Genomic DNA, 18,836 nt, shown 5'->3' on the forward strand with positions numbered 1-18,836 from the left:
GGTATTCTATACAATTTTTGATCATTTGCTGACTGGAACACAGCTGGAACTCTGGCACTGTAAAATATAGTTCCAGGAAATAAGCTGAAGAACTACACCAAAAAGCAATGCCGTGATCAAGGCAGCACAACTTTTTTTTTTTTTTTTTTTTTTTAATCTTGAAGTGCTTTGCAAACATTAATATAAAAGAGCAGGCAAATTTCTACAAAAGTAAAAAAGTCTACCCATGCATTCAGAACTGCTCCTCACTCAGATGAAGGCTCCGTGGCCACTTGCGGACTTTTTCTGCAACAGAAGGTACAGATCTAAATGTCGCCTTGTATCAAGACAAGCATTTCCGTGAGGAACCAGGGCACTTGTCAGGATCATCTTACTCAAGATGACGAACACAGCGATCGCCCTGAGCCTGTACTTTGAAATTCTCTATAGCAGGACAAGATCAGTTCATTGTTTTCAGTAAAAACATCGGCTTGGTATCTAAGTCTTCTAACAAGAATGGTACTTTGGTACGCTGGACAAATATTTCTGTCAATTAAAAATTGTTTTAATTTCTAACATCTATGATCAGATATGGAGACGTGGTATTTGCAGCAGAATATCTTCAGTTAGAAAGGTGATTAAATCACACCTTTAACGAATCTTAAATATGGTATTTAATCAGGCCAGGTGGTGACAAGCTCTGCATCTTCTTCTTTGGATGCCCTTGACCAGCATGCACAGTGGCCAAGTGATCTCCCTGCATTCACCTCACAAAATCTTTAGTAATGTAGCTGAAATGTCAGCTTTTCCAGTAAATTTGGCTGCAGCTCAAGAACAGGTTTGCAAGTTCCAGGGCGGAAGGCAGGCCCTATATACAGAGGGGCAGGCAGTGCCACCTCATCAGCTTTGTATTTCTACGAAGCCAGACTGAGAGACGTGTTCTGTCTAGTTAATCTCATGATATTTCCCGGACAGACACCACAGCTTGACTAAGAGACCACAGCAATGTACTGGGCTGACACGATTCTGAAAATGGGATTCTCCGAGCTGGTATTGCCATTATATTGAGATGCTGCATGGCCAGCTGATGACGATGGTCTGAACACTGGAACAGGTTGCCCAAAGAGGCTGTGGATGCCCCATCCCTGGAGGCATTCAAGGCCAGGCTGGATGTGGCTCTGGGCAGCCTGGTCTGCCGGTTGGTGACCCTGCACACAGCAGGGGATTTGAAACTAGATGATCATTGAGATCCTTTTCAACCCAGGCCATTCTATGATCCTGTGACCCTATGAATGTTTCAGCGCTACTTGTTTTTCTCCATTTATTTGCCTCTCTCACTCTCGCTTAAGGACGAGGCTACATCTCGTGCCCCACTGAACGCGCACCCGTACAGGACAGACTAACGCCAAGCCCGGCTCTGCGCAGCACCCTCTAACCTGCCCACCCCGTCTTCCAGCCCCACGCACGACCACCACCACGCCCAGCACCAGACGTCACACCCAGACAGCGTGTCCCACCCCGCCCCCACGCATGCGCAATCTACAAAATGAGGCGTGCCCACCTCTGCGCGCTGTCGTCCTTTGCACATGCGCACTCAGGGAGCTGCGGAACCTCCCTCGTTTCTCCCGAGGTTTCAAAACGCGGATTGGCTCCTCGCAAGCGTGGACTGAGCAGGGCATCTGATTGGCCGGCTGAGTCCTTCAGCCCAATGGCAAAGATGGTTGTTGAGGAGGTGTGGTGGCGTGTTCTCCAATGGGATTAGCGGTTGTTGGCAGGTGGCGGCTGCGGCTGGTCCTTTCCGACCAGGTGCTTCTCCGAGAAAGATGGCGGCCGCCGCGCGGCTGGGGCCGGTAGTGGATGAACTGGCCTTACTGGAGAAGGCGCTGGGCCTGCAGAGCGGGAACAAGTACGGCGCCCAGGGGGAGCGGCAGGTGAAGGGAGCCAGGAGGGGACGGGGTTGGGAGCGGGCAGCGGCGCGCGGGTGTCCTTTCCCTCAGCTATCCCCGTCCTGCGCCTTCATCTCCGCTCCTTCGCCTTTTTCCACCGCTCTCCTCTAGCTGTGGCGGATCGCTGTCGCCCGCACGTCCAGGGAGCTTCTCCCTCTGTTAAAGGGCTCGTTGTGCCTCGTTGGAGACACGTCGGCTGAACGCATGCGGCGCTCTCCTTATGCCTGCATTTCTCTGGTGTCAGTGCGGTTATATTTGTGCTGACGTGGTGAGATAAAGGGTAGGGTTTCAGTGTTAGAAATGCATTTGAGGCAAAGGGATTTACGCGTTAAAACTCTGCTCGTTTTAAAGTCGATGTCTCAGAATCTTGAAACTTGCAGCAAAGGGTTATGTTCTGCAGCTTGAAAGGCAACGGGGGCTTGAGGGAAATAGTGTGGGGAGCAGGGGAAGGGCAGATATGTGGGAGCCTTTGTAGGCTCCTCTTTGAGAAGATACCAGAGAAAAGCAACTGTGCAGTTCCCTTCTGCTTTTGTCGTGTTGTTTTTCCTTCACTTAATTTACTGTTTATGATTACAGTGCTCAGTATCCACATGTGCATTCCTTGGTTTCGAATGTAGTAAGCTTCCTTAGTTAACAATTCAAATGAGGTTTCAGTGCCATGACTGGCATTGGTCTGAAGATGTGAGTCATGAAATCTGGCTGTCCGTCACTTTCCTGATTACATGTTCAGTGAAAAAAAAAAATGCATAGTCAAGGACTCCAGGCAGAACTGCAAATTAAATACTGTATATTAAACTTGCATCTTATTACACTGACTAAATCTGAAGACAGACAGTGTCCTTTGTGTGGTAAGGTACTCTTAAGAAATAACAATAAGTTTCCACCATGTGATGCCATGAATGAGTGAATAAACTTCAGGCTGTTGCAGTGAAGTTGCATTCGTTTCATTTTTGATTCTTTGTGATTGAGTTTCCTTTCCTGCCCTAAAAGATTGTTAATAGTTGCTCTATTAATTGTATGTTCCAAAGGAGCTTCTCAAGTCAAACTTGCTACTCATTTTTTCTATACACCCAAAGCCTATAATGTGTTCAATTTCAAGTGATTTATGTGTTTTGATGCTTCTCTTTGAAGCAGTGCTTGTGAAACAGTGCTGAGGACCATTTTGTGAAGTTATGCTCTTGAACAGTGGTTTTGTAATTCCAGTGCGTTGCCTTTAAAAATTCTGTGCCACTAATTCTCTTCTGCTTCTTCATAAAATATAATTAATTTCACAACTTAAATATAATCAGTTCTTACAATAATAGGGATCTTTAATTTGCTGTAGTTAAAAATATTGAAATGTTTATGTTATGCTCCTTTTTATTAAAGACATATTATGCTTTATTATTATAAACATTATTAATGCCTTTTCTCAGAGACAATTAATTAAAATCACTTGCACGTGGTAATATCACTAACAGATATGCAATTCAAGCTAGAGGTTTGTGTTGTGTTGTCCTCTCCAACTAATAGCTTGGCAATAGAACAGTGTGTATCAGTATTGCATGAAGTCAGGCTGTTATGATGGAAACTGGAAACTAAAGTTGGAGCTTGGAACCTGAAAACAAATCGTGGTTCAGTTGGTGCCTCCTGACAGTGTCAGGACAGCACTACTACTTAATTAGTGCAGCTTGATTATTTTGTGATAAACGTGCACTGAGCTAAAGGAGTTCTGGGTTGTCCACGTGCACACTGAATATGTAATCTGTAAAAACTGAAAATAAACCACCCCAGGAAGTAGAAATGAAACATGCATATTTCACTTTGTTATTACCTTTAGCTTGAATGCTTACAAAATGATACATCGTTTTTAAGAGTCTTCTAAGAGACTACAAAGAAATAATAGTTCAGCTCACAAAGTGTCTGCTTCTGCTTTTTTTTTTTTTTTGAATGAGTTTTATAATGTTGCAACATTTCTTCCTTTTTCTAGGTTCCTGTTCTGCAGACAAACAACGGTCCTGGTCTGACAGGATTAATTACCATAGCTTCATACTTAGTTAAACAGGCTAAGAAAGAGCAACTGCTTGGAAGTTCTGCAGAGGAGAAAGCTGTGGTTCATCAGTGGTTGGAATACAGAGTGACTCAAGTAGGCAGACAATCTAGTAAAGAAGATACCAGAACAGTTCTGAAGGTGAGGAGTGCTTAGTTCTACCTTGCCAATGCATTTTGGAGAGATTAGGCCTTGAAAAATATCAGTGTGCTAACATGAGCAAAAACAAGTAAGTGATTAGTAACTGAAGACTTGAGAGTATCTTTCTGTGCTGGCTTTTCTTCTGCTTTTTGATTAGCAAAATAAAAGAGACCTGAAAACAAACTCAAAAATACACGAAGCCGATCTCTTACCGTGTTTTATGGCTGTAATGCTGTGAACTGCTTAGAACATTCCAGATAGAGATTGTTTAATAGTTCTGTCTTGTGATGCTCTGGTTTTTTTCTATCATCATAAAATCTCAGTTACAAACAAGCTGTGCTGTATTTCAAGATAACTCTGTGCAGATATAGGTTTTTTTTTTTTTCCTCCTGATTTAGTAATTGGAATATAGTCCATACATGATGTTGTCTCAGTTGATATGTGAAACAGTGAAAAACAAAACCAATCTGCAAAACCAATCTCCAAATTAAGCTGCTTTGTATGGAACCTTCATTCAACTGTACTCAGTTTTTTCTTGTAGTCTGAAGCTTTCTTCCTCTAAGACAGGTGGAAACAAAAAAAATCTCAGGGGTAACCCCATTATTTAAGCAGCCAGATGGCAAGAAGTGGATTGAAAAGCTTATTCTATTTTGCTGCTTGCTCCTTGTGACTGATAATTGGAATCTTTGCAATCTTTTGGGAACAGAGCTTGAAGAGAAAAATTGCTTTATGCTTTTAAGTACTGAGGGACTGTTTACCAAGTGTATATGAAACACATACCAATTTTAAATAGAAAGACCCAAATGCTACTTAATCAGTCTAGGTTAGGATGTAGCTTTGTGAGTTGCTAGGCATTAGATTGACTATTTCATGATAGCAGAGTTTTGATGCTTCTGATTTTTATTGGGTGTGGCAGATCTGAGTCAAAATTGCAGCAAGCCAAATATAGACTGCTGCTCCAGTGTTTTTTCTAGATGTAACTTTCTGCATTGCTTGAAATCAAAGGAAGTGTTACATTTTGGGAGTAGTGCAAAACAGTATGTTGTTAATAATTCATTATCCTTCTCTAAGTGACAGCACCCTAAATCTTAAGGACGTGGGATATCGTAGCTGGTAAAAAGACCGAGTTGGAGAGCATCCTAAAGAAACACTTCTTTCACTTACACCTCAGATAATCTGAGTTGTCTTGATCTCATTTTTATCTATGGGATAAGCGCAAGCTTGCTTTTTTTTTTTTTTTTGTAATAGCACTAGTTTTATCTTCTATGTAGATGATATCAAAACCTTTACAGTCAGAGCTACTCTTTGAAAGTGCTGTCTATTCCTCAAGACTTAAGAATTCAACTGATGGTGGATGGATTAATTATGATTTAACTTAAAGTTTAGCTATACTTTGAACAGGAGGTATGACAAGGTGAGGTGGCTGTTGGAGATCCCTTCCTACCTTTTTTTATATATATATAATTTGATAGAAGACTGTTCAGCTACGTTGAGCTTCATCACACCAGTCGCAAATTACATTCCTAGTATTCTAGGCAACATCCAAACAAATGAATTGGCATCTCGCAAGGATTTGCCCTTGTTCTAATTCACAAAAATTAAAGACTTAAGGTCTGAGTGGCTTAAACAATGATACCTGCTTTGTCATTGCACCCACAAGTATTTTGTAGAATTGATTGGGTGGGAACACCAGATGCATTTTCATTCTGAAGCTGGTATTTTTTTTCTTTTTCAGTTTTACCCTTAGCAACGCTGACAGTTCAGAAAATGCAGTTTCCTAAAACAGATACGTGGATAAATTATTTCCAAACTAAACTTCATTATTGAGAGTCTCCCTGAAGTTACACTGACTGCCTGTGTGTGTGTGTGTGTGTGTGTGTGTGTGTGTGTGTGTGGAGAGAAAGAAAGATTTTAAATAGCACTTAAAATTTTTTCTGCAGCTTTTTTTTCATAGCAGATGCTGAATGGCCAGAGTTTATCTTGATGCTGTGGAATTGCTCCAGCTCTAATAATTTAGCAGGATAGCAATTAACTTTTTTTTTTTTTAATTTGTTCTCTTGCTACCATGATTAATCAGAACAAGAGGCAGCCTACCATTAAAGTATACTATGCCAAAAGGGAGTATGAGAAGGGAAAAGCAAGGAGAGGGGGGACTAAAATAGGGAGGCAAGTCTGAGACTGTAGTTTTACAACGTGTCTGGAATAATCAATGGCAGTCTTGGGACAGTTGCAGCCTAGAGCCACAATTTATAATAAGCTGTGCCAAAAACAGTTCAGTTGCTTCTGTTGTAAACTTTAGGCTGCCACTGGTTAACCCTTAAATGAGCTGATGTGGTTCTGAAAAACATCAGTTAATAACTGCTGTAGTGTTTGCTAATTTGAAGAGAGGGAGGTTTTCTTTGTTAGCCTTAAGAAAACGTTTGTAAGCTTGTTCTTACTGACATGTTGACTACAGCTCTTACCTGACATGAAAACAATTGTCAAGTAGTAGGCCATCTCAAGAAGAATTTTTAATTTATTTGGAGCAAAAGCCTTTCAGAAACTTTCAGTGCAAGTGTTTAATAGTTCTGTCCAAATTGGGTAGAGCCCCTGTGCTGGACAAAATAAACAAAAGCAAAGCCTGTGGGCTGTTCTACAGACGTGTAGAAATGATTACTGTCAGTGGTGGTGATGATATCGTGTCCAGTATGTTATGTTAACTTCAGTTTCCACAGGGTGAGACAGTATTTCCTTTGCTTCTGAACAATGGAATGATTTTTAATTAGTGGGAAATTGAATTACATGTGAGGAGTGGGGGGAATATCTGAATTCTTGAGTTTTTCTTGATACCGAGTGGGGATTCTGCTCCTCTGCTGAAGAACTGAGAACTTCTGAGGAATGCTCATGCCACCAAATTTCTGCTCGAATATTAATAAATTCCATTCATGAGACTTGAATGTCTTTCATTTGTCAATTTTATGTATTGAAAATTTGATATCTGGGGGGGGAAAATACCATCTATTCAAAATGTAGCTGGGAGTTTCTACTGGATTTCACAGAAAAGCTTCTGTGGAGTTGTAGAAAGTTTTAACTCTGAATTTACTTTTTCTGAAAAGTAGTTAAAACCAAGAATTTGTGTACTACTTGCAGCATCTCGTATAGAATTCCATGATTACAGTGAATTCTGTCCTAACTTCTTGTGTTTTCTGGCTCCAGTCATGAAGTTCAATTAGAAATCTAAATAAATTGTTACAAGCTTCAGTTATTGTTTGTTGTACTTGTTTGAAAAATTGCTGTTTCTATCACTGTGTACATAGGTTAATCCATTGCATTTGCCTTCTGTGGCATTAATCCATGGTTCTCGTATGCTGTTTTTCAGTGGGTTGCCTAACCACTTCAACAAGCTTGTCCAGAAAGCTTTATTGGAACTCTGTGCCTGTTCTCACTCCTCTCCTTTTTCTAAGAGTGAAATTGTTTGCTTGAAGGCATAAAAGATTGTGTTTTGATTATTTGAGCAGCAGTTGTTAAGAGAGCTATCTTTCTTCTGTCCTTTGCAGAAATCACATTATGAACGTAATATTCTTCCAGACCAGGCTTAGCTCACTTTTAGGTAGATGTCTTGCATCAGAACTAAAAGTAAGGATATACCCTTAACCATGAAGTTGTGCCTTTCTTGGATAGGGCTCTAGAATCCTTTTCTTGGCTTCTGTGTTGTCCAGGATTTGCTTGGGGACATGTAAGTGCTTAACCCTCTTTTTGTGTAGTGCCATGTGAAGGCATTTAGGCGGGAAGTGACCCTGTGCCTATTGCTGACTGAAGGAATGTTGGAAGAAAGTTCGTATACCAGCAGAGCATTTCTATGGGCTAAATATCTAAAATGTAATTAGAGTTATGATTAGATCCCTTATAAGTTATTGAGTCATTGTAAGAGGCAGCTCTTACCTGAGATGCATTGATGGACTCTGTCTCAACTTGTGGTCTGGGAGGGGTTTTGTTATCTTCGTGGATGAACTAGGTTACAGACAATTGTGCTTCGTAGCTAAAGTAAACCACATTAAAAATGGGATGTGTATGGGATGTGTTGAGCTGTCACTGTACATCAGGATATTTTGTATCATAGATATCAGTTCAGAAATGCATCAGTAAGTCCGTAAATAATACAACATCTTAGATTTTTTCTCTTGCTTTTTCCTTATTCATACCCAAAACTGAGATTGAAATTGCTGCAGTTGTTCAATGCATATTATTACAGTAAACTGCTGTTATACTTTAAATGTATCTAAAACTTGAGAAGGGGCTCCTGCAGGATTGCACCAATAAGTTAATTTAGCTACGAGCGTTTTGCAAGACTCTGTCAATCACTTGCTATTAGAGTTGTAAATACATAATTGACTTAAGTAGACATCAAGTACATGAAAGGCAGTGACACAAATAACAGCTAACAGACCTGAATTTCTAGATGGTAATAGAAATTCAAATAGAGTCTTGCATTCATATTTTCATTAATCTCTCCGTGACAGGAAAGCTGTTTCAATTTAATACTGAGGACAGTTAAGAAGGCTTGGCTTTCAGGAATTCTAACACAGCTGGCAATTAGCCAGTAATGTAATAATCTGTGGGAAATGCAACATTTGAGGCAGGATTGATTAAATGTTCCTAGTGCACATGGAAAAGAATGTTCTGTGGTGTTTCTAAATTAACTTGACTTTGACAGTATGAAATCAGTATTTTTCTGTATCTTATGAGAAGAATGTGTGTATTCCAAAAGAAAATTGCAGACTAATGCTGATGTATCCAAGACTAAACCACATTTGTCAAGCTGCCAGTTAAGTGACTTGATAAAATTTTAATTAAAATAAATAATTGTTAACGCTTCAGTGGGTCACTTTACTTTGAAGTTTGAGTTATTTCTTACTGATACATACTTTGAGTATTTACAAATATGTCGTGGAGCATATGTACTGACTTGCAGATTTTCTCATGTGAGCTTCTTTCTTTTTAACATAGCATTTGTTTCTGTTACATGAATAAAATTCAACAGAACTGTAATTACACGTTTAAAGTAATTTGAGACCTAACTAACAAAGAACAAAGCAGCAAACCAGTCTTAAAAAAACATAAATAGCTACGTAGCTGGAGGCAGATGACCATACAGAGTTTGAACTACGCAGGGGTTAATATTTTTCCTTGATTTGCTCTAATAAAAGTAAATCAAAGCAGACATGTGGATGTTTAAATATTAGGAAGCACAGGACTCCTGTCATAAAGAGGCTGCCAAAGAGCATTGCATAATGGAGTCCAACTTACCATACTTAAATGTGTGGTCAGATGTTATAAAGTGTTTCCCCTTTTTTTTTTTTTTTTTTTTATATATGTATGCACTGTAGGATATGTCTGCATGTTTGAGAAAGCAGAATTATGGAGCTAGAATTGCAATTCAGACTAAATCTATTTTTGTTATATATACCTACAGTAATGAATAAATCCCATGTTCTTCCCTTGAAACAAGCTGTAGTTGAGACTGATAAGTCTTTTAGCGTGATCTTTGAAAAACATTGTTTAAGCTTCTTGCCTGTATTTCCAGGAGGAAGTTAATATGGACTAAGAAAACTGGCAGGAATCCTCTGTGCAAAAGGAGTGCATTTACTAGAGGCTTGTTTGTTTGTTTTTCTTATTTGTTATCCAACCAGCAGAGGAATATTAGCAGGAAATTTCCACATACAAGGAAAAGATGGGAAACTGTTTTCCTACTTTTCAGGAAAGAACATCATAAAAACCAGTTTGCCCTTAGGATTAGAGCTAAGTAAATCTGTTGGCTGTTACGTTTTCTTCAGAAGTAGAAGGCACAAAGATGTGTGACTTAGATGAGAAGTGGATAAGGTATGGTGAAATGGAGGGTACTACATCTGGATGGATGAAGAGAGAGCTGGCAGGCAGTACCTGAATTTCAGAAACAATGCAGTTGAACAACAGTAAACATCAGCCTTCTGTTTTCCAGCAGAGAATGATTGCATGTGTGAAGGAGTCCTTAAGTAATACAGATTTGAACTATTTACTTGTTGAACTGAAATAGAAGCCCTCTGCTACACAGCCTTGTAACATCTAATGCGGAGTTGCTGAGCAAGAGAGATACACTTTAAGTTCAGAAGCAGTGCTCCTTTGTTTGGGCTTCTGTAGTGACTGAATTGACAGTATCAACTGTGAATTGCTATCAGTGATTTCAACATCAATAAAAGCAGGGGTCAAATGGAAGCAGCTAATTAGCTTCAAGTTCCAGGCATGAGCTTGAAAGATCCCTCCTACCCCGTCATACCTTTGTTTTCCTCACTTGTTGCATATTTGTAATTTAAGAGTTTCTTTAAAGCACTGGTATTCTTATGGATTCTTTTTAGTGTTTTATCTAACCATATCAGCACTATAATAATTTCTTTCAATTATTATTTTTAGGATCTTAATGCACACCTTGAAGATAAAGTCTACCTTGCAGGAAACAGTTTTACCTTAGCAGATATTTTGATGTACTACGGCTTGCATCATGTTATGGTAAGTACTGTTTGCATTACTTTTACGTGTGTACAGTAATTGCTTGTTTATTTGAAGGGCAATTTATTGCTGTGCAAGTGATCTACTGAATTAATCAATGACAATTATGGGGGGGGGGAAAAATGAAATTTCTTACAAATATCTTCAAATATAATTTGTCTATAATGTTCATTTTTAAATCTTTTTTACATTTAGCCATAGATCTGTCAAAGTAAGTTTTATCTGTAGTGTCTGTACTGCTTTAGTTTCCTATATATAACATGAGAATGATACCTGTGCCTCTGTTTCTACCTATGAGAAATCTTATGTGTTCAGGTCTGAAACAGATCTGTTTGCAGAACTGTGGGGGTAATCATAGAATCACAGAATGGCCCAGGTTGGAAGGGACCTCAAGGATCATGAAGCTCCATCCCCCTCACCACTGGCAGGGCCACCAACCTCCCCATTTAATACTAGATCAGGCTGTCCAGAGCCCCATCCAACCTGGCCTTGTACACCTCCAGGGATGGGGCATCCACAACCCCAGTATGGTAGTTGATAAATGAAACTCAAAGGTGTCAGAACTGAAAGTACTAAAACTGTTAGAAGTACTACTGGTGCTGTGGAAGATGCACATTAATCAAGTTCCTGAAGGATGAATGCATACAAGTGTCAGCCATGATAAAAGGTCATTTGTGTTTCAAGACTTAGTGATAAGGCTTGATAACTTATTGAATATGGAAATAACATGAGGAGCTGGTACTTGGAGTGGGGAGCAAGGGGTTTTACTGAATGAAAATGATGTAGAGGTTCTTCATATGTAGCTTGGGGTTTACTGTGAAGTGCTTAAAAACTGTTCCACCTCACTTCTGAACCTCAAGAGGTAATTTGAAAATGAAGAAATAGAAGTTAGTTGTATTTGAGCAACTGGAATGTGACTGTGAGCGCTCCTTTTCTTGAGTGAACACTGCTAAACAAATCAAACCAGTCTACCAAAGTCTTGAGAGGATCAAGTCAGGGAATTTTACATCAGGAAACAGGGGGAAGGGTTCAACTAGTTAAATTGTTGGTTTACACAATTAAAGGCAGAGTACTGGAATGCTGTGTTTCAGAAGGGATTTTGAAGAGAGGAGGCGGGGGAAGAGATCAGGTAATGAAATATAACCAAAATTGAAAGTGATCTTATGTTGAAGTTATACTTGAGTCATATTTTCCTTCTAAAGGATAGATGTGTTAACTTATACGTCAGATGTTTACCTTTCACATATTATATGTCAGTATAGATGTATAAGAATTCTTTTAAAAATACGACTGTGTAGTGTAAGAGAATACAAACTCAAATGAGACATTTAAAAAAAAAACAAAAAACCTTAGGCTGGGGAAAATCAAGCATATTTTATATTTAGAGTTTGCTCTAGAGTAGACCACCTAATCAAGAAGAAAAGATACAAGTTATTGCTTTGGGAAATAGAGCAGATGGTAAAAACAAATGACTTAGTGCTCCTGGGTGCCTGCAACCATGCAGACGCTAGTTGGGACAAGTTTATAGTACAACATCTGCTTCTGAAGTGCTTGATTTTGTAGAAAATGATAATTTTGTGACTCAGGAAGTATAAAGGGCAAATAATGGGGTTGCTATCCAGTAGAGGAATATCAGAAGCTGCTTGCCAGGGATTAGCTAGATTGTGTATGTTTTTAAGGCTTTAAAATTGATTAATGTTAGTAGCTAACTAACTAAGTAGTTAATGGGAGTAAGATATCTTGACTTGTAGAATCCTGTAATTATTTTTTTTTTCCCTGTAATGAGAAGAGAGTACTTTCAGAACTGCTTCTGTGCCTCAAGCCTTAGGTGGAGGGGAAAGCTGCTCCACTTTTTAATATGGTGCATTCCAAGGAAGCAGTTCCTCATATCCACTGCTGTTTGAGCTAAGCCTTGTGCAAAATACTTTGTCTTCTATAATCCCTTAAAATAAGACATGTTCTTGTTGTCTATGGATCTGAAGGAGTTGCTGATAAAGATCCTTAGGGTTAATCTCCCTGCCTTTGATGGGATAACAGATAGCCCTATCAAAATACTCTACGTACTTGTGACGTACTGCGATTGTGCTGCGTGAGCTGAGCATTATTAAAAGTTTTGAAACCATCTCATGCACGTAGTATTGGAAGCAGTTTTAACTAAGACCACCTGCTTTTACTACTGACTTCTCCATCCTCTTGTATTAGTGTTTCTGTGTATAGATAATACATCTCTGTAATCCTCCCCACTTCCACTTTTGCTTTGCACCCCTCGTTGTCCAGGTGGGGTTCTGGAAACTGTATTTTTGTCAGTGAAGAATCAGTAAGAAAAACTGATTCCTGATTCAAATCAACTAACAGCAACTTCTAGTCTTGCAGTTGCATGCCTCTCTTTTCTTCTTTTCTATTTAGTTTAATAAGCACAATAATAGATGTCTAGAAATCCATGCAGTGATGAAGGAATTAGGATTTTAGTGAGTGAAGGTCACTAAGGGAATCTTTTTGTTCTTCATGCAGACTAGTAGAGGAAAAAAAAATAAGTCCCTTAATTAGAAATATACACTGGTAATAAAGAGGCAGTAAGTAAACTGTGTACACTGTTCTGCATCATGATATAGGTCACAAGTACCCCAAAAGTGTAATGCTTGGTGCTAGCTCTCAGATGCGTTCTTTTAAATTGGTGTGACTTTTACACTGTCATATGTAATTCCATGTCTCCGTGTGTCTAATGTAGAATCAGAATCAACAAGGTTGAAAAGGACCTCCAAGACCATGCAGTCCAACCATCTACCTACCCTCAGTATATTCCCTCTGAACCATGTACCTTAGTATGTATAAACACTCTTTTTGTTTTTTTAGGCATACAGGTTACTCAAATGTTTATGTAGATGAATATGATCAACAGTGAAGTTCTGCTAGGTTAAAGCTCAGATTGCAAAGAAAATATGAATTAGGAAACGTTGCTTGAAGATAACTCAGGCAGTCAGTAAGCATTAAATTCCCCTGTGGTGATGAACTTGTTCTTAAAGTTTTCCCTATGTTTTAATTTGTAAATAGAACCAAACTTGTGAAGTGTTGTTTAAAAATGTTTAAGAGAAATTATCAATACAGAGGCTGATCTGACTTACTTTTTTTTATACTTTGTAAATTCAGGAAGAACCAAAGTAGTCATATCAGATCTGTATGTCTGAATTTAAAATTTATTTAATGAGTGCTGGAAAATAACTTGGGGTGAAATTTATACATCTTCAAATAGAAGCCGCAGTCAAAAGTTTGGGGTCAATTCCAGTACAATCTATTACCAAACCAAGTGAGTTATGCTCCTCAAGTCACAACTACTAATATAGAAATATAATGAGACTGCATTAGTAGTTTCTTTTCCTGTTATCTTTTTCATGATAATATTTGCTGGAGCCTCAAGGACAAGAAAGATGTGGAGCTCTTGGATTGGGTCCAGAGGAGGGCCACTAAGATGATCAGAGGGCTGGAGCACCTCTCCTATGAGGAAAGGTTGAGGGAACTGGGCTTGTTTAGCCTGGAGAAGAGAAGGCTCCAGGGAGACCTCATTGTGGCTTTCCAGTACTTGAAGGGAACGTATAAACAAGAGGGGGAACAGCTGTTTACGAGGGTGGGCAGTGACAGGACAAGGGGGAATGGTTTTAAACTGAGACAGGGGAGGTTTAGGTTAGATATTAGGAGGAAGTTTTTCGTTCAGAGGGTGGTGAAGCTGGAACAGATTGCCCAAGGAGGTTGTGGTTGGCAACCCTGCGTGTATCAGGGAGGCTGAAACTAGATGATCATTGTGGTCCTTTTCAACCCAGGCCATTCTAGGATGATTCTGGGACAATTTCCAGTATTTAATGGATTGCCATAAATTTTTTTTAATATTCATTGATACACCACTTATCTTAGAACCTGGATAACAGGCTTTTGTTCTGAAGAATTATGCTAACAGTCCTTAATTTACAAAAAATAATAAAAACTTTAAAGGTACCTTAATTTTTAGCTTTTCCTCTGACAGCAGAAAATGAGTTAAAACCATGTGAAATGTATCTTACAGAATTCTGGATTTGGCTGTTTTGTTTTCTACTTTCACCTCTATTTCCATATCTAAAGGCTAGATAGATACTGGTAGTATCTGTCCTTCTCTTTATGCAGAAGAACTCTAATACACAGGTATTTTTAGACTTCCCATGCACATGCAGGGTAAAGGCGTGGGAGTTTATGTCTGCATCCCCAATGCTACTGAAAGCAAATATAATTAAAGCTGGTATAGTTACACTCCTTCTAGAAACTCTTCTGTTTGCATTGTGTGATGCCCATTTTCATTATTCCTTGTGAGCTTTGTGGCAGAAGAGTAAGGCTTTTTATTTTTTCTCCCCATAATTAAGAAAAAAAAAAATCATCAAATTGAGTGTCTGCTTCTTTGCTATTGAAATAATTGCTTTAATAGCAAATAATTATTTTAACAGCAGAATAGCAGCCTTTCTTAACTTGGGGGAATTATCTAATTTAATGAGGAAGAATAGAAAATACCCATCTAACAAAATGTTGTAAAAATGCCATGGAACTGATCTCTAAACAATTAACCTAAGAGTTATGTCCTGAGTAAAAAATAGAGCGTGCCACAGAGTGCTTTTTAATATATTTCACTGAGAATACATTATGTAAATAAGCAAAGATATCTTGAATGCTGTGCACGAAGTACAGAAACGGGTTTTACTTTTAGAGAACCTGTCTGTGAAGCCCTTCAGATGTTTTTTCACTATACTTACAGAATGGGGGAGGACTATTTTCATAAGACTATTTTTGAATAATATCAAAGAAATGTGAGGATGGAGAGTTAGAAGTATAAAATCTTGAGGAGAAGAAATGTATCTCCTGCCAAATCTCAAGTTTATTTTCAGTTCTCTTATAACCAAGTGCTTACCCACTATGGATGTTGGAAATAGGGTATTCTAATTATAATACTCATTGTAATACTTAGTGTACCGCAATCACTGAACTTAGTGTTTTTAGTCTCTGCTCATACTTTACTACAAATGAGGATAAGTATTAGTTTTAGATGATTTTTTTGGCTGTGTATTGCTCTTTTCATACTCTGTGTTGATTTGTAAATGCTTCTACAGCTTCATAGCAAGCACCGGCTTCACACTGTCATTAATTACAACAAACTGCATGTGATGAGAAGCATCTCCCTCTAAATGGTAGTGCATGTTTATTTTGTCCTGAATGTAGCATACTTGAAGAACCTCAGGCAGCTTATTAAGTATCTTAATTAAAAAAGCATTCAGTGTTACATTTTAATACTTCCACTTTTTGTTTGTAATGCCTCTGTCTGTAACAACAAGTTGTTCATCTTACCAGTATTGTTCTTTTCCTAATAAAGCTCTGTTAAGTTTCTAGCTCAGCTAGGGACTGCAGGCACTAAGGTGAATCAGTGCATCTTGATATCTGACTGAAGTGAGGTGAATCCCATACTATCTGGCTGTGTAGGGAGACAAGGTAGGGTAGTTCACATGAAGATCATGTTTTGTTCCCAATAGTTTTATAGCTTTGAAGCTTACTCAGTATAGTAAGTTAACATGAAAAGCAGATTGTTGTCTAAATTGATACAGTAACTTGGTTCCAGAGGAATGAGATCTGGAATTAGTAATCAAGGCAAGGTAATACAGGTGATACAGTATGGAAGTAGTTAGTTCTGCTGCTTGGTTGAAATAAACTGAAGTAATAAGTCTTAAAAGAGGATCTTAAGGATATTGCTTGTTATAATTTAGAAGACTGAGTAGTATAGATTACATGTAATCATAAATGACTTTGCTTGGTCAGTACTATGATAAAAGTAGACTGGAAGCTCTTCATAATTGTTACCCAGTATTGCAGTGGCAAGGAGCTGTTGGAGTAGCTGTATAATCCCAGCTCTTCTTGTGGCTGTTTAACTCTGAGTTACACTGAACACACGACAGATACTGACTTGAAAATTTGGGAATGATAGAACTTAACATAGGAGTAAGGGATAAAGATTTTAATACTTTTATGAAATACAGACAACTTTCAGTTTATTTTAGCATAATAATCTGAACTGTGTCATTGCCTTCCTAATAAAGCTAGATAGCACATTTGAACAGTGAATCACAGTACCATAGAATGGCCTGGGTTGAAAAGGATCACAGTGATCATCTAGTTTCAACCCCCTGCTGTGTGGGGTTGAACCACCAGACCAGGCTGCCCAGAGCCACATCCAGCCTGGCCTTGAATGCCTCCAGGGATGGGGCATCCACAGCCTCCTTGGGCAACCTGTTCCAGCTTCACCATCCTCTGAATGAAAAACTTCCTACTAACATCTAACCTAATCCTCCCCTATCTCAGTTCCCCCTTGTCCTGTCACCATTCCCCCTTGTCCTGTCACTACCTGCCCTCATAAACAGCCGTTCCCCCTCCTGTTTATACGTTCCCTTCAAGTACTGGAAAGCCACAATGAGGTCTCCCTGGAGCCTTCTCTTCTCCAGGCTAAACAAGCCCAGTTCCCTCAACCTTTCCTCACAGGAGAGGTGCTCCAGCCCTCTGATCACCTTAGTGGCCCTCCTCTGGACCCGCTCCAAGAGCTCCACATCCTTCCTGTACTGTGAAGTCCTGTGCTGTGCTGTTTCTTGGTAACTATTGTAGAACAATTGCTCAAAGAGGAAAACAACATTCCTCTTTCCTATGCAGTATGAAATGGCCTGGAAAAAATGTATTCCTGAACTTTTAATACACTTTGCCCTTGGCCAGTGAGGTGAGACCACCTGCTGAATGAGAGGAGTGCACAAGACTTATGCAAGTTCAGGAACTCTCTCCTGCTCCTCCCTGTTATATGGATTTGTAGACTGGTTAAATTCAAGCAAGCTAACATCCTTTCCCTCACCTCCAAGTATGTCATACAAATGTATATTCCATTCTGCAGATGTGTTCATTTGAGGAAATAAACATATGTTTTGGGCTGAATTTTTATCTGTGAAATGAAGGTAGAACACTGCTGGACAGTAACAACTCTTTTGCAAGTTTAAATCAGCCGTAAAGCTTTGCACTTCCTTTTTTTCACCACGTTTCATAATATTAACAATGCAATTTATTGGTACTTTTATTTTTTTCCCACGCAGGTGGACCTCACTGTGCAAGAAAAGGAGACTTACCTTAATGTATCTCGCTGGTTCAACCACATTCAGCATTATCCAGGTGTCCGACAACATCTGACTAATGTCATCTTTATCAAGAACAGATTATATACTAATGCTCATTAAGGAGAATTTTAATGCTGTGTCAGAGTGGTATTTGGGAGTCTAGAGGTTACATTGTCCAAAACCACTGCCTTGCAAATACTGGTTTGTAAGCTTCTCTATGTGAACCAAAACTGGTGATGCCTCAAGTAATACAGTTCCATTGAATTGTTATTGTTTGTTCAAGAATTTGAACTAGCTACAGAATTTTATCGTGTATCTGATTAAATGCAACAGTGACAGAAAGATGGGAATTGAGTTTTAATTCACTATTTTTTAAAGATGAAATGTTCTTTTAGTTAAGCATTCAACTGTAATTAAGTGGTCTTTGTGGGAGAGAATTTCTTATTTTCTTTTGACTACACACTCATGTTACTATTTATTGAGTTTCTGCGTATGTCTCCCTCTTTTCATTTTATTTTCCATGAATGTTTACGCTAGTTTTGTAAAAGTTAAGAGCTATATTGTGTGCCAATGATGTGAAAAAGGGAACATGAAAATGTTACAAAGTATTTATGTGACTGAATAAATTATTTTAAAACTGTAGTCTTAATTTGGCTGTGGAAGTCCGTAGTTTATTAAAAAAAAAAAATTAAAAGTTAGTTCACATGCTACTTCATTTTACGGACTTTGATGTAGACTCCAGAAGCATTTTTTTTTCACATTAGTCAACAATATTAGCATTTATGGAGATTCTGCATATGCTGTCATTTCATGTTATTTCCACAGAAGATAGATTGCACATTTCAGAGTCCTAAAAAAAAAAAAAAAAAAAAAAAAAAAAAAAAAGATGGGGAAGGAGGTACTTGAGATAATAATGAGCTGCTATTCCACTCTCACTTCTTGCTTTTAAAAGTTTGCTTTAAAACCAAGAAGACTGTTGTCAAATGAAACGCGTTGTCAGGTCACTTTGCCATAGAATATGCTGGGCATAAAGTATTTGTTTTGGTGTTGGGGTGTTTGCCCACA

The 18,836-nt window shown here is 38.7% G+C and overlaps 1 protein-coding gene across 1 annotated transcript; it reads left to right on the top strand.

Moving 5' to 3' along the window:
• The first annotated feature begins 1,748 nt into the window (after positions 1–1,748).
• EEF1E1 (eukaryotic translation elongation factor 1 epsilon 1) lies at positions 1,749–18,413 on the top strand. The gene is made up of 4 exons (XM_003204763.5): positions 1,749–1,910; positions 3,895–4,095; positions 10,522–10,617; positions 17,751–18,413. Exons 1-4 carry the CDS (start codon positions 1,803–1,805, stop codon positions 17,889–17,891), a joined length of 546 nt encoding a protein of 181 aa, XP_003204811.1. The 5' UTR covers positions 1,749–1,802; the 3' UTR covers positions 17,892–18,413.
• The last annotated feature ends 423 nt before the right edge of the window (positions 18,414–18,836 follow it).

Source organism: Meleagris gallopavo, chromosome 3 (assembly GCF_905368555.1).
Source record: "Meleagris gallopavo chromosome 3, MGAL_WU_HG_1.1, whole genome shotgun sequence".
Taxonomy (NCBI): Eukaryota; Metazoa; Chordata; class Aves; order Galliformes; family Phasianidae; genus Meleagris; species Meleagris gallopavo.

Coding starts and splice junctions, on each gene's coding strand:
- EEF1E1 (XM_003204763.5), top strand. CDS start 1,803: ATGGCGGCCGCCGCGCGGCTGGGGCCGGTAGTGGATGAACTGGCCTTA. Junction 1,911..3,894: donor GCGCCCAGGGGGAGCGGCAG/GTGAAGGGAGCC, acceptor TCCTTTTTCTAG/GTTCCTGTTCTGCAGACAAA. Junction 10,618..17,750: donor ACGGCTTGCATCATGTTATG/GTAAGTACTGTT, acceptor TTTCCCACGCAG/GTGGACCTCACTGTGCAAGA.